At 34.2% G+C, this 13,937-nt stretch overlaps 1 protein-coding gene across 9 annotated transcripts in view; it reads right to left on the bottom strand.

Moving 5' to 3' along the window:
• Positions 1-400: 400 nt before the first annotated feature.
• Positions 401-13,937, bottom strand: part of LOC128993433 (monocarboxylate transporter 2-like) — a 534,836-nt gene continuing 521,299 nt past the window's right edge. For 8 of the 9 annotated variants that reach the window (XM_054417323.1, XM_054417326.1, XM_054417327.1 and 5 more), the window contains 5 exons: positions 13,346-13,498; positions 12,664-12,892; positions 11,288-11,502; positions 5,925-6,074; positions 401-3,501 (listed from right to left, as the gene is read on the bottom strand). In XM_054417323.1, the coding sequence (XP_054273298.1) occupies positions 3,313-3,501; positions 5,925-6,074; positions 11,288-11,502; positions 12,664-12,892; positions 13,346-13,498 (936 nt within the window). In that variant the 3' untranslated portion in view covers positions 401-3,312. The remainder of the gene's footprint in view (positions 3,502-5,924; positions 6,075-11,287; positions 11,503-12,663; positions 12,893-13,345; positions 13,499-13,937) is intronic. The other variant, XM_054417322.1, reaches the window with a different exon arrangement.

Here is a 13,937-nt window from a genome sequence, read left to right as displayed (position 1 = left end):
AATCTATGCATAACAAATGAGAGCTATCAAGTAGGTTTCTATTCCATTTGTTTTATACAAATATTTGTTGTCAAATGTAACTGAAGGCAAGTGAGCGCAGCGAACGAGCTCCAACCGAAAGGTGAGTGAGCGTAGCGAACGAACCTCAAACCAGGACGTGATTGAGCCATGCGAAGGAGCTCATCTTGAAAATGAACGAGCATTTGACATAAAACCATATTAGGACAGGACGTCTGTTGAGCCAGCTAGTAGGAAATAAATGTGATATTTTTATGGAGGCATTTTAGTGTAAATCCAATCAGGGTAATGGAAATTCGCTTAGTCTGCAGGTTTGCTGCGGTGGGGGTATTTTTGTAAAAAATTTTCATTGTTAGGAAGTGAAAAAATCTGAATAACACTGTTTTGTAAATTTTACAAGTTTTTAATTACACATAGTTGTATAAACGGGCAGTATGATCAACATGTGTTCAAACTGATGTAAAAAACTAATAACAATTTCCTCATTATGCATAAAAAGCGCTATAATCAACAACCACTGCATGGCAGTCACAGTAATACTGAACTCAACAAAACTATGAATGTAGATGAAATAAATAAGGGGACATGTAGATGAGTGAATCTCACACTTTACCAGTCTTATCAATGTTCTGCAAAAACACTTACAGTACCAAAAATAATATGGTTCATACAACCTTACCCACTAGAACACTGTAAGAAGTTGTGTAATAAACTCTATGAATGAATACTAAGACACTGGTCTGTAAGTATGCACATTATAAAATTATTCTTGTGTTTACTTACGAATATACCTAATCTAACGTAGCATAGTAACCATGAAACGCACAGGGATGACTGAGCGTGTTGAAACGGAACCAGGGATCACGGAATCCAAAGAGTTATACTTTTACTCTTACAAACAGTTTTAACATTTTAAATAAAAATAAGATTCAAAAATAAATATCTAAATTTAAAAGCACCAATACAATTTAAGTCTTTTGAGCAAATATTTTGGACAACGATTAACTAAAAAAATGCCTCATTTGATGGCAATAATATATAGTTTGACTCAAAATTTAAAAAAAATTGGAGGATTATTAATGATACAAAATTTGTGATAAAATATAAATAATCATTGAGTAAAAATAAACTAAGGCAAAAGTAAGAAGCTGTAAATTTGTGATGCAAGATACATAATAACCAAATTAGGTATTATATTTTTGACAAACCAACTGAAATTTAAAAGTCTAATTTAAATTTAAATTTGATGTTCAGTAAGGTTTTGAGATTAAGGGTATAGTTTAAAGCTTGACTTAAACTTCTATCAAATATTTTATTAAAATATCACGAAGTATATTATCAACAAAAAATCCTCTTTTTTTACTGCGGTTAGTATTTAACGGCAAACGTAACAATCCAGCTATATACAAACAAAAACTTAACCACAATAAGTCAGATCTATACAGAATCTAAAACATATTATCAATAATACAAATTTCTCTTATCCTTGTAAGTTAACACACCATACACTCCTACATTTTTTACAAATATACAAACACTCTTATAAACGTAGCTCCCCAAACTCTAATCACATCTAGTGAGTAAATAAATTACTAATTGATAAATATCTATACAATTTGAAACTGCAAACCCAGTTTCCCTGCTTCCATTTCACTCATAATCTACACAATGTACAATAAATATAAATAGAAACTAATACAATACTTTTATTATTATCCTTTAAACTAATGCACTCATATCACAACATCTGTCTCCGGACGATTTGTAATGTTGTATTTCAAACTAGATTAAGTCCTTCAATCTTTACGAAATAATATTTCTATTATTAGACTTAGGGGGAAGTTCATAGATATACCAATTTAAATGACAACAGAAAATGTTAAATTAAAATTACCAAAAAATTCGGAAAAAACTTTAAGGAGCTTAGAATGATTCTAAAAACTCTGATAGTAGATATTGTAGATTAAATTATTTAACTCTTACTTCTTAATCATGTTTAATTACATTTTTTACAACCAATCTGTTCCTTCAATAAAGTCCTAACTGGTGATTTGAGTTATCTAGCAAGTTTTTTTTCTTTTAAGAAATCTTGTCCTAGTTTGAAATACAATAGCATTTCACAACAGATAATCATGTAAATAGTTTGATTATTTATGGCAGTGACTCTTCAATACACACACACACACACACTCGAAGATATTGGCAAATATTTATAACTCTTATTGAATAATTGGATAAAATATTGTCCTTCATTCTAAACTTGTGTTTGATTATTTATTAAAACATTGAAAAGTCATGAAAATCACAAAGTTCGTTGAAAATGAATTGACATGTTATTCATAGTGAATGCATCATGTAGAACAAACCGCTAAACCATACCCAACAATTTAATTACTTAAACGTAGTTTACATTCAGGCTGACTCAAAATATAAATAATGTAAAAAGTTGTGTTTACTCTTGAATTCAGTCACCTAAAAGTTTTTTTTTTGGGATATGACGTATACTGAATTATTTTTGGTTGGAGAATGGGATGCTAATTAATGGTTGGAGAAAGGAAAATCAAATTAAATTAAATATTTTTCGGGAATTTTAAAATTGTTTTATATGATAATTGTAAAGAGTTTGAGCAGGTATTATTACAATTTGTACGGTTAAGAAATTTATATAGTAGAGTTAATATTCACCATTTCAATATTACAAATCTCTCATGTAACCAATAACATTTTGGATTAAAATTACACTTTGAAATAAAGTGTATATGTAGTATGTATTTTTTTATTTCGTAAATAAATATTGTCAATGACAACTTCATCACAAGTATGTTTACAAGGATTTCAATTTTATTAATTGTGTGTTTTATCCTTACACTTAACAATATTGATACAAACATCTATATTTTGATCATTTTTGTAGTGCATTTTGTAGTTTACAAAATTTGTGTATCAAATATAAACATTTATCAACATTATCTGGTTATTTATCTGGATAGCTGAGTGCTTTACTTGCCTTAAAATCTGAAGGTTTCTGGTTCAATCCCGACTGGAACATTTCTGAGCTCATTTGCCATTTGCCATTAGGCTGTATTAATGATGCTATTGCATCAGGGTTTGGAGATTGCCCTTAAAAAGTGAAAAAAATATCAATTAGGTAAAAAAGAAAACCCAATATACACAATATAAACATATTATCAACAACCCAAAGTGATGGTGACAATGATAGAAGGATTTTCATTGACAATGGAGTGAGAATTGAGACTACCTCCGAGCGTGTGTGTGTGATCATCAGACCTAGTGCTAGACAGAGGCCTCATCTATGACAGTGATAAGCCTGTTAGGCCCCGGCACCAGTCTCCACTTGCCTCGCGGTGCCTCCTCCTCCGCCTGTCGTGCCAGGGACCACCGCCGGCCCTTGCGGTCCATGATCACTGGCATCTCCGCTATCAGGTTATTCTCAAACTCCGACAACATCAAGTAGTTCTCCACCTGAAACAGATTGATAAGTTAGGTATGGCTAGAAAATGATTTTAAGGCATTGGACAGGGCTGACTGTACTACTCGAACTAGCTTCCAAAACAATGTAGGGAGCTAGTTCAAATATAATCCTACTCATAACCCCTTCAATTACTGACACTAATTTCTTACATCAAATACACTTTTATTTTTAGATTAAATAATTATATAGGATGGAGTTTTAAGTGTTCTTTGACTCGTCTGCAGCCTTTCATCAGTTGCGAGTTAGCCTCTCCATCCTATATATTTATTTAATCCCAGCCAAATGCTTTTTCCTAAAAACATAACTTTTATTTTTAGACAACTACAATCTGGTAATGGATACCACATAAGACAATTAGAATTAATTAATATTTGGTAATTTGCTTTTCTCTGCTAGCATCAATTAACAGATACTATCATAAAATTGAACGGATCAAATGGATGTGGGGACTGGCTAGAATAATAGCAAAGACAGTAAAAAAGATGTAACACTAGAACTAGATTGCTTCTCATCACAAGAGCCAGTCAAGGTGGTAAAATATTTGGTTTAATCAAAGTTGGACATTTTGATAAAAACAAACAAAAGATAGTAGAAGGTTTGGAAGGAAAATATTATACTCATGAGGTGGAATTGTATTAAGATAAATATTTTGAAATAACATTCAAGTTGGAATGTGTTTGTACAATGTGTGGTAAGGGGGGTGTATACTTTTTTTGCAGGATGTAATGCAGTCTCTGATGTAGTGTTTGTATAGTGTGTAGTAAGGCGGGTGTATACCTTATTGCAGGATGTGATGCAGTCTCTGATGTAGTGTTTGTACAATGTGTAGTAAGGAGGGTGTATACTTTTTTGCAGGATGTGATGCAGTCTCTGATGTAGTGGTTGTACAATGTGTAGTAAGGCGGGTGTATACCTTATTGCAGGATGTGATGCAGTCTCTGATGTAGTGTTTGTACAATGTGTAGTAAGGAGGGTGTATACTTTTTTGCAGGATGTGATACAGTCTCTGATGTAGTGGTTGTACAATGTGTAGTAAGGGGGGTGTATACGTTTTTGCAGGTTGTGATGCAGTCTCTGATGTAGTGGTTGTACAATGTGTAGTAAGGGGGGTGTATACGTTTTTGCAGGTTGTGATGCAGTCTCTGATGTAGTGGTTGTACAATGTGTAGTAAGGAGGGTGTATACTTTTTTGCAGGATGTGATGCAGTCTCTGATGTAGTGGTTGTACAATGTGTAGTAAGGCGGGTGTATACCTTTTTGCAGGATGTGATACAGTCTCTGATGTAGTGTTTGTACAATGTGTAGTAAGGAGGGTGTATACTTTTTTGCAGGTTGTGATGCAGTCTCTGATGTAGTGGTTGTACAATGTGTAGTAAGGAGGGTGTATACTTTTTTGCAGGTTGTGATGCAGTCTCTGATGTAGTGGTTGTACAATGTGTAGTAAGGGGGGTGTATACGTTTTTGCAGGTTGTGATGCAGTCTCTGATGTAGTGGTTGTACAATGTGTAGTAAGGCGGGTGTATACGTTTTTGCAGGTTGTGATGCAGTCTCTGATGTAGTGGTTGTACAATGTGTAGTAAGGCGGGTGTATACTTTTTTGCAGGATGTGATACAGTCTCTGATGTAGTGTTTGTACAATGTGTAGTAAGGAGGGTGTATACTTTTTTGCAGGTTGTGATGCAGTCTCTGATGTAGTGGTTGTACAATGTGTGGTAAGGGGGGTGTATACGTTTTTGCAGGTTGTGATGCAGTCTCTGATGTAGTGGTTGTACAATGTGTAGTAAGGGGGGTGTATACGTTATTGCAGGTTGTGATGCAGTCTCTGATGTAGTGGTTGTACAATGTGTAGTAAGGGGGGTGTATACGTTTTTGCAGGATGTGATGCAGTCTCTGATGTAGTGGTTGTACAATGTGTAGTAAGGGGGGTGTATATGTTTTTGCAGGTTGTGATGCAGTCTCTGATGTAGTGGTTGTACAATGTGTAGTAAGGGGGGTGTATACTTTTTTGCAGGTTGTGATGGAGTCTCTGATGTAGTGGTTGTACAATGTGTAGTAAGGGGGGTGTATACGTTTTAGCAGGATGTGATGCAGTCTCTGATGTAGTGGTTGTACAATGTGTAGTAACGGGGGTGTATATGTTTTTGCAGGTTGTGATGCAGTCTCTGATGTAGTGGTTGTACAATGTGTAGTAAGGGGGGTGTATACGTTTTTGCAGGATGTGATGCAGTCTCTGATGTAGTGTTTGTACAATGTGTAGTAAGTGGGGTGTATACTTTTTTGCAGGATGTGATGCAGTCTCTGATGTAGTGTTTGTATAATGTGTGGTAAAGAGAAAGGGGGGGTGTATACTTTTTTGCAGGATGTGATACGGTCTTCGATGTGTTTGCACAATGTGTATTAAGGGGGTGTATACCTTATTGCAGGATGTGATGCAGTCTCCGATGTAGTCGAGATCGTCCAGCAGATTGTCTGGCAGATCCATGTCTGCTATGCCTTCCTCTGAGATACAAGTTAGCTCTGGTTTGTCTGGGGGAGCTGTTTGTGGGTTGAGCGGAGGCTCCACCTGGGCGATACAGAATTATATAGGTGTTAAGTAATAATTGTGATTCCTAAAATGCTAGTTAAAATGTTTAGCTGTTTGATAAAAAAGACCAAGGGCCAGACATAAAAAGGTCTATTGGTTTGTTATGAACCCAAGGTAGGTTAAGGAAACAATACTTGTTGAATAACACATTTTTGTTTGTTATTGCAAGGAAGACTACTGTGAACAAGTTTTTTCCAACATAGAATGAACAGTTAATATATTTTCAGGGCTCTAATTTAGATTGAATATTAAATGGATGATTTATACAGGGTGTTTCAGAATTAGTGTCGGATATTTTAGGGTATTATTCCTGGGTAAGAAACATATCCAAATATCATATTAAGCAGTCCGGAAGTCTTTATTTACTCAAACAGCCGCCATTTTGTTTTTTTCCTTTAATATTTTTTTTAAAGAGAATGGTAAAACATACGGAATTGAAACTTTGTACAAACATTTCTGACTACTAGGCAAAGCTACAAAAAAAATATGAACATTTTCCAAATACATAAAACAAAATGGCGGACATTTAAAATTTTGTTTCTTAAATAACTCAAAAACCGTTGATTTTATGAAGATTTTACAAGAATAACTTCTTTTAGGTAATTTTATAACAAATCGATTGACACCTTAATGTTTACAATTGGACGTATATTAACTGAGATATGGCAGTTTTAGTGAAACGTGACCACTGGAGGTTAGTTGTAGTGCATGCGGCGCCATGCGGCTAAAGTCTGCCACAACATGCATGGCTCCGCAGTCCGCATGCACTACAACTAACCTCCAGTGGTCACGTTTCACTAAAACTGCCATATCTCAGTTAATATACGTCCAATTGTAAAAATTAAGGATTTGTAATCAAATTACCTAAAAAAAGTAATTCTTGTAAAATCTTCATAAAATCAACGGTTTTTGAGTTATTTAAGAAACAAAATTTTAAATGTCCGCCATTTTGTTTTATGTATTTGGAAAATTTTCATAATTTTTTTGTAGCTTTGCCTAGTAGTCAGAAATGTTTGTGAAAAGTTTCAATTCCGTATGTTTTACCATTCTCTTTTAAAAAAATATTAAAGAAAAAAAAACAAAATGGCGGCTGTTTGAGTAAATAAAGACTTCCGGACTGTTTAAACATGATATTTGGATATGTTTCTTACCCAGGAATAATACCCTAAAATATCCGACACTCATTCTGAAACACCCTGTATATCACTACTATTAATTATACAGGGTGTCCGGAACTCTTTACCAATATTTTAGGGCATTGTTCCTGGGTAGTTAACATACCTAAATATCATATTTCAATTTTCCGGAAGTCCTTAGTTACTCACACAGCCGCCATTTTGTTTTTTTAAGTTATTAATTTTTTTTTATGGAATGGTTTAACATACGAAATTGAAACTTTGCACAAACATTAATGACAACTAGACAAAGCTACCAAAAAATTATGACGATTTTTAAAATTCATAAAACAAAATGGCGGCCATTTAAAATTTTGTTTCTTAAATAACTCGAAAACCGTTGATTTTACAAAAATTTTACAAGAATAACCTTTTTAAGACAACTTCATTACAAATCGATTGACACCTTAATTTTGAAGATTGGATAAGTATTAACTGAGATATGGTAGTTTTAGTGATACGTAACCGCTGGAGGTTAGTTGCAGCGCATGCTGAAAGCGGTCACGTATCACTAAAACTACCATATCTCCGTTAATACTTGTCCAATCTTCAAAATCAAGGTGTCAATCGATTTGTAATAAAATTGTCTTAAAAAAGTTACCCTTGTAAAATTTTTGTAAAATCAATGGTTTTCGAGTTATTTAAGAAACAAAATTTTAAATGGCCGCCATTTTGTTTTATGAATCTTAAAAATCGTCATAATTTTTGGGTAGCTTTGTCTAGTTGTCATAAATGTTTGTGCAAAGTTTTAATTTCGTATGTTTAACCATTCCTTAGAAAAAAATTAATAACTTAAAAAAACAAAATGGCGGCTGTGTGAGTAACTAAGGACTTCCGGAAAATTTAAATATGATATTTAGGTATGTTGACTACCCAGGAACAATGCCCTAAAATATTGGTAGAGAGTTCCGGGACACCCTGTATAAACAGTTGTTTCACAACTTCAGTCCATCAATTCAATTAAATCCCAAGTTATGGATTTATGACTCCTTTTGACTAATCTTTAAAGCCTTATAACACTTTTTAAAAACATTTGATAGGTAATTGTAAAAAATCTACTTATTTTTTAAAAGTCATTTAGGCAGTTATTTATTTTCTGAAAAGGTACAATTTGTCACAATCATGATACATCTCAGTTGTCAAATAATGACGTTTTATAAAAAGATACACACTATAAAAAAAACATGAAGATACATTCAGCCAGACATAAATTCTATTGAACTATACGTTTCATTCTCTACAAGGTACGCTTTCAAACATTTTTTAAATATTTTTTTTGGTTTGGCATTCTTTTACAATGGTTGAAAGACAGTTAAACATCTTTACACCCACTGTAAAAGTGTATCTTTCAGACAGGGACAGGCGGATTTGTGGAAGAACAAGCTCTGAGCCATGTCTGGTGGGATACCTATGTCTATCTCCAACAGCAGGAAGAGACCCAACTTTAGAACATTTAGAGAAGAAAGTGTGAGAATATTAAGATTAGAAAAACTCCCTACAAAAGTGCAAGGGTGGGAGACTAGATAAAATATAAACAGCTTGTTTTTGTTACATAAATGCTTTTTCTGCATGTGGAGAACCTCCCCAAACCTCTATACCATAAGACATAACAGACTGAAAGCATCCGTTCCGTAGTAAACATTGGTCAGGTTCTTCTGATCAAGCTAAGAAACTAATGTTTCCAAGGCAAAACTCACTTTGCTCAAAAAACCAAAATTATCTTAAATATCTGGCTGCCACGTCAGCTAAGAATCTATAACAACGCCTAATAACTTGACTTCAGGAAGTTATTTTATTGAAGACTGTGGTATTTTTAAATGCAGTGGATTTTTATTTCGTGTTATAAATTGGACATAATAAGTTTTATTCTGATTTGAAAGAAGATTGTTTACAAAAAGACAGACATCAAATTTGTAATTGAAGAAAACATATTTTCTTAAACAACCTAAGACGAGCCCTTAAAAAGCACAGTGGTATCATCTGCATACAACGTTACTAACATTGTATCAACATTGTACTAATGAATTTTAATATTTTTTATAAATTTTATACTTTGTTTGTCCTAACTCCCTATTTCAGTGAGTTAGGACAAGCAAAGTAATAACAGTTATTCTTGGTCAAATAGTTTATATTTAATAAACAGTTTATTAAACAACCAAACCCAAACCACAAGAAACTGCAAACACAACAAAATACCTATTTTGTTGATAAAAACTATAAAATGGATAATTAATATCTTTAATGATTTATTCCTTAAGAAATAGTCATGAACTTCATATATGGGATTTTTTTTTTTTAGATACTGTACCGCTGTTGTATCCAATTAGCAAATTTCCCTATAGGGATGTAACTATTACCATAGGTGGCACGGCAAGATCTAGGCCCAGGACCAATTTACCTTTTCATTTTGATGTCCCTAGAGGCCAAAAACACAATTTGTTCAAATTTATATACATACAATGTGTCTGTGAACGGGTTTAACTTGAGTAATTTTTGTCCGATTTTGATCAAATTTAGTTTAAGGTGCGGGGCAGGATAAACTTGAATGAGATACAAACTAGCATGATTGGACCATGGGAACGGTTTTACTGGGGGTTTTATGGGATAAAAGTTGGTTCATCACATTTTTGACCCTCAAAACTCAAAATTTCCCAATTTCTCTTCAGACCTTTTTAAGCTTATAAAAACAAATAACTTAGCATATCAAAGTGTTTTTGTACGGTTATTAGTCGTGTAGAAAATTTAAAAAATTTTAAATTTTAAATTCCCATGTTATTCTTTTGTGGAATACTGTAAAATACTGTTAATACTGTTCAATGAAATGGCGACCATACATGTGTAGTTTTCTTGTTTATGGCTATATTTTGTTCAAAATTAGCACATTTATTTATTTTTACTGAGCTTTAACACTTTCACTCCGTGCGTCTATAGACTTTACATACAAAGGAGTGTGACGGCCGGTACTGAACCTGTTAACACACTCACTCCCGTGTGTCTGGAGACTCTACATACAAAGAGTGTGACGGCCGGTACTGAACCTGTTAACACACTCACTCGCGTGTGTCTGGAGACTCTACATACAAAGAGTGTGACGGCCGGTACTGAACCTGTTAACACGTTGGGTGCTGATGACGGGAATTCCCGCCATTGCTTAACATTGAAATAAATGCAATTTTCATGTTCAAACATGTCAACGGCACTTTAAGTGTTAATTATTATTTTACTAACAGACTTTATTAGTTTCCCTGCAGCTTCAAGCCTAAGTACTTGTTAAACCTAATGTTAATTAAATATATTTAATTGGAAATCAATTCAAGCAAATTGTCGGCAGGTTTTCTGCGGATGGAGTATTTATACCTGTAAAGGTACTTGGAACTTAAATGTATGAATTTATTCGTAGCCTATATGAACATTCGTGCAGTTTGTAGAGTGAAGAATAGAATTTGAGAAATCTTAAAAAGCTATCAATTGTAATTTGTTTTACCTAACCCGCCATGTTAAACTTCCCTATCCCAAGCGTGATGTATACAACTTCCTTACTTCTCGAGTGATGTAAAGTTGAAAAAAAACTCACTCGGTGATGTAATGAAACCCATTTAAATAACATTGAGTGGATAACTTAAAAAATATACCTCTATGGAGCCAACGACGTTCAACGATAGAAATAACCTGTGTGTTTGAATATTATTGTTATGCTTTAAAGAATTTTCCTAACCTAGCTTTTGTTTGTAAATGAACGTTACTGTTAGAAGATGAGTGAAATTGATAATGAAGCATATTGCTCGTAACCTCCTGAATATTGTCGGGTCAGGTAAAATCTTGTAAGTTACACGTTACGCAAGAGCGTGTTTACATCACTTCGGTGAATTATGCAACTCGCATTCGCTCGTTGCACAACATTCACCTGCGTGATGTAAAAACGCTCTTACTACACTTGTAATGTAAATAGCTATTAACTGCGTAGTATAGCCAATTGAGTGAGAGAAGTATGTCCAATGTATTTGACCAGGCTCTTACCACAACCAGCTCCTCTGGCTCGGCAGCGAAGGACAGCCGGCGCCGTTGAGGACAAGACTCAGAGACACAGAGCTGCCTGGTGCCATCACCATGCTTGTGTCGCGCCAGGGAGCGACGGTGGAGGTCGATGAAGAATAGGGAGAGACTTCCCACCAGGACACAGGTTGAACTAAAGTAGTAGCCAGACTTGCCACCACAGCCCACGTTGATGTAACCTGCACAGAATAGAACGTAGGAAATAGAAGTAGGAAGCACCGGTGAAGATATGTGTTTCTAAAATCATCCATGATTAACATGATCGTTAGAAGAAAGGAACATGAAGAAGTGTGTTATGAGAAAAGATATGACAGGTTTCAAGACAGAAAAAACTAATTTGTGTAACATTTTTGTAATTGATTGAATTTTAAGTTGCTTCTTTCCGTATTATAGTTATGTCCTGAATTTGCTAATGTTCAGAATTCATTGTCCTACTTTCTTCAAACTTTGTTTACCAACATCAAACAATGATATGTAACAAAAATAATTTTATTGCTAATGTTCAATTAAAATATTTTTTTAAATAGTTTGTTAAAAAAACTCATTATTCAAAACCTACCTTGGTTGAAAATACCATAGACTAACTATTAACCAACACAAGTAGACTTCTCATCACATTGTAAATTTTGTAGCTCGTTTTTTGTCTCTAGTTGAAATGAAATGAATAACTAAAGGAAGAGTTATTTTTTTTATAAGATCGTTTTAAATTGGTTCAAAAAGAGCTTTTAAATTGCTAAAATAATAAGAAACAAATTGTAAACAAAACACAAACTCTACAGTGCACTGGACAGAACTAACAATAAAATCGGCTTCCACTGATCCGTAAGGATGAGATATTTACTAAGGCCAAGGGAAAAATACTTAGTGAAATACTCTGTTTATCATACTGTGTAAAGTTTTTATGTTTCATCTACAGCTGTAGGTTAGAGTCCATCTCAAGAGATGAACTCTTTCCCATTAAAGTAAGCTAGCCCAACAACTATTTCAAAACCAAGGCATCTAGGCCAATGCCCATGTTAAATAATTTACACCCATATAATTTTAAGTATAGTTGGTAAGTACGAGTAGCAATTTAAATTTCAAAACATTTTTTTTTATCATCAGACGAGCTTTATAACACAAATTAAAATATTTTATAATAGTTTAAGCTGTTGTATTAAGCTTAAGGCAACAGATTGGTTTAGATGAAAAATTTTAGAGGAAAACTACTGGTAATAAAAATTTCATCCACACACAATACAGAACGTAACCCTCAATTTCAATTTTCAAGTCTACTTGATCACTCTGACAATTTTCTTAAAATCCTTGTTTTTACAAAATCAACAAATCTCCTACAGTACCTGATATTGGCACCCCTATGGCAATAGGGATAGCTTGCGAACACTGGACGAAACCCCACGTTCTGGCAAAGTTCCTCGCCCTCACTCTCTCGTAGGTATACATCTTCAGAGAGTAGTGGTAGCCTCCGCAGAAGATGCCGTAGATCCACACAAACAGGATATATCCCTGTCTGTTGCCATGGACTGCTGTCAGAGCCAGAATACTGATCCCACACATGAACACAGCTGCCTGCAATTCATAATATAATAATGGGCTATACTGTACTATCATTGCTGGTTTTCTAAGATTATTTAGTTGCCGAAATATTACAGTATTTAATCTATAATGAAAAAAAAATTGTCAACCACAATCACTTCATACCATTGATAGCTTAATTGGATTGCTCAAATATGGATATATAAATATTCATTACAAATCACCACAAAACAGGGCAATTTCTACACATTAACTTTATTTTCACAGTTTACATGATAAATATATGGTGTTTCAATTTAAATTAAGATGAGGAGGAAAGATCAGTTCTACCAAACAAAATGTGTCTCATTCCATTCTAAACTCATCCTATGGATCACCCTTCATATTTATTTTAACATATTCTCTTGATACTCTTATTTCCTAAACTAATAGGCTAATGCTAGAATGACCATGAGTAGTTGATCGGAATTTCAGCAACCAACTGACCTGACAGAGATACTGGCGAGCTATCCTACACTCGACAGAGTTGTGGACGACGACGACCCCGAAGGCGCAACAGCCCAGGGTCCAGGCGAGTCCGAGGTAGGTCTGCAGCAAGAGGGCTGTGTCACCCAGGCCATCCTCTTCTGCTTGGTGCGCCTGCGGATGTGTTAAACAAGCATGATTGTTGGCAAGTAATGAATGGGTGGTATCTAAAGAACTTAGACAGAGGTTTAATGTGTTAATTTATGACAATATCATAGTAAATGAAATATACTGTAAACTACACCAAAGGTGTACTATTTCACTACTTTTCTTATTTTGCAATATCAAGTTCAAATAACCTCATGAATAAGTAGTATCAAACTCCTGTATTTCATTCTTGTACCAATAAGGAACTTCAGTAGGACAATACCTTTGGAAATGGAAAAGAAGTGCATGACTACGAGGTTGTTTTAGTATGAAGTGTTTTTTGTGTTATAGTTTGATGAATGAAGCTAATCTTGTAAATCTTATACCACCATAACAGTTCTAATAAATAAATAATTTAGTACAACTTTAGGCTTTTCAATAAAATATTAGTCTTTGAGGGAAAGAC

Source organism: Macrosteles quadrilineatus, unplaced genomic scaffold (genome assembly GCF_028750875.1).
Source record: "Macrosteles quadrilineatus isolate MER2022 unplaced genomic scaffold, UCM_ALF_1.0 Scaffold_4__1_contigs__length_99947679, whole genome shotgun sequence".
Lineage (NCBI taxonomy): Eukaryota > Metazoa > Arthropoda > Insecta > Hemiptera > Cicadellidae > Macrosteles > Macrosteles quadrilineatus.
The sequence above is the reverse complement of the archived record's forward strand: the minus strand, read 5'-3'. Positions and strand labels throughout refer to the sequence as shown.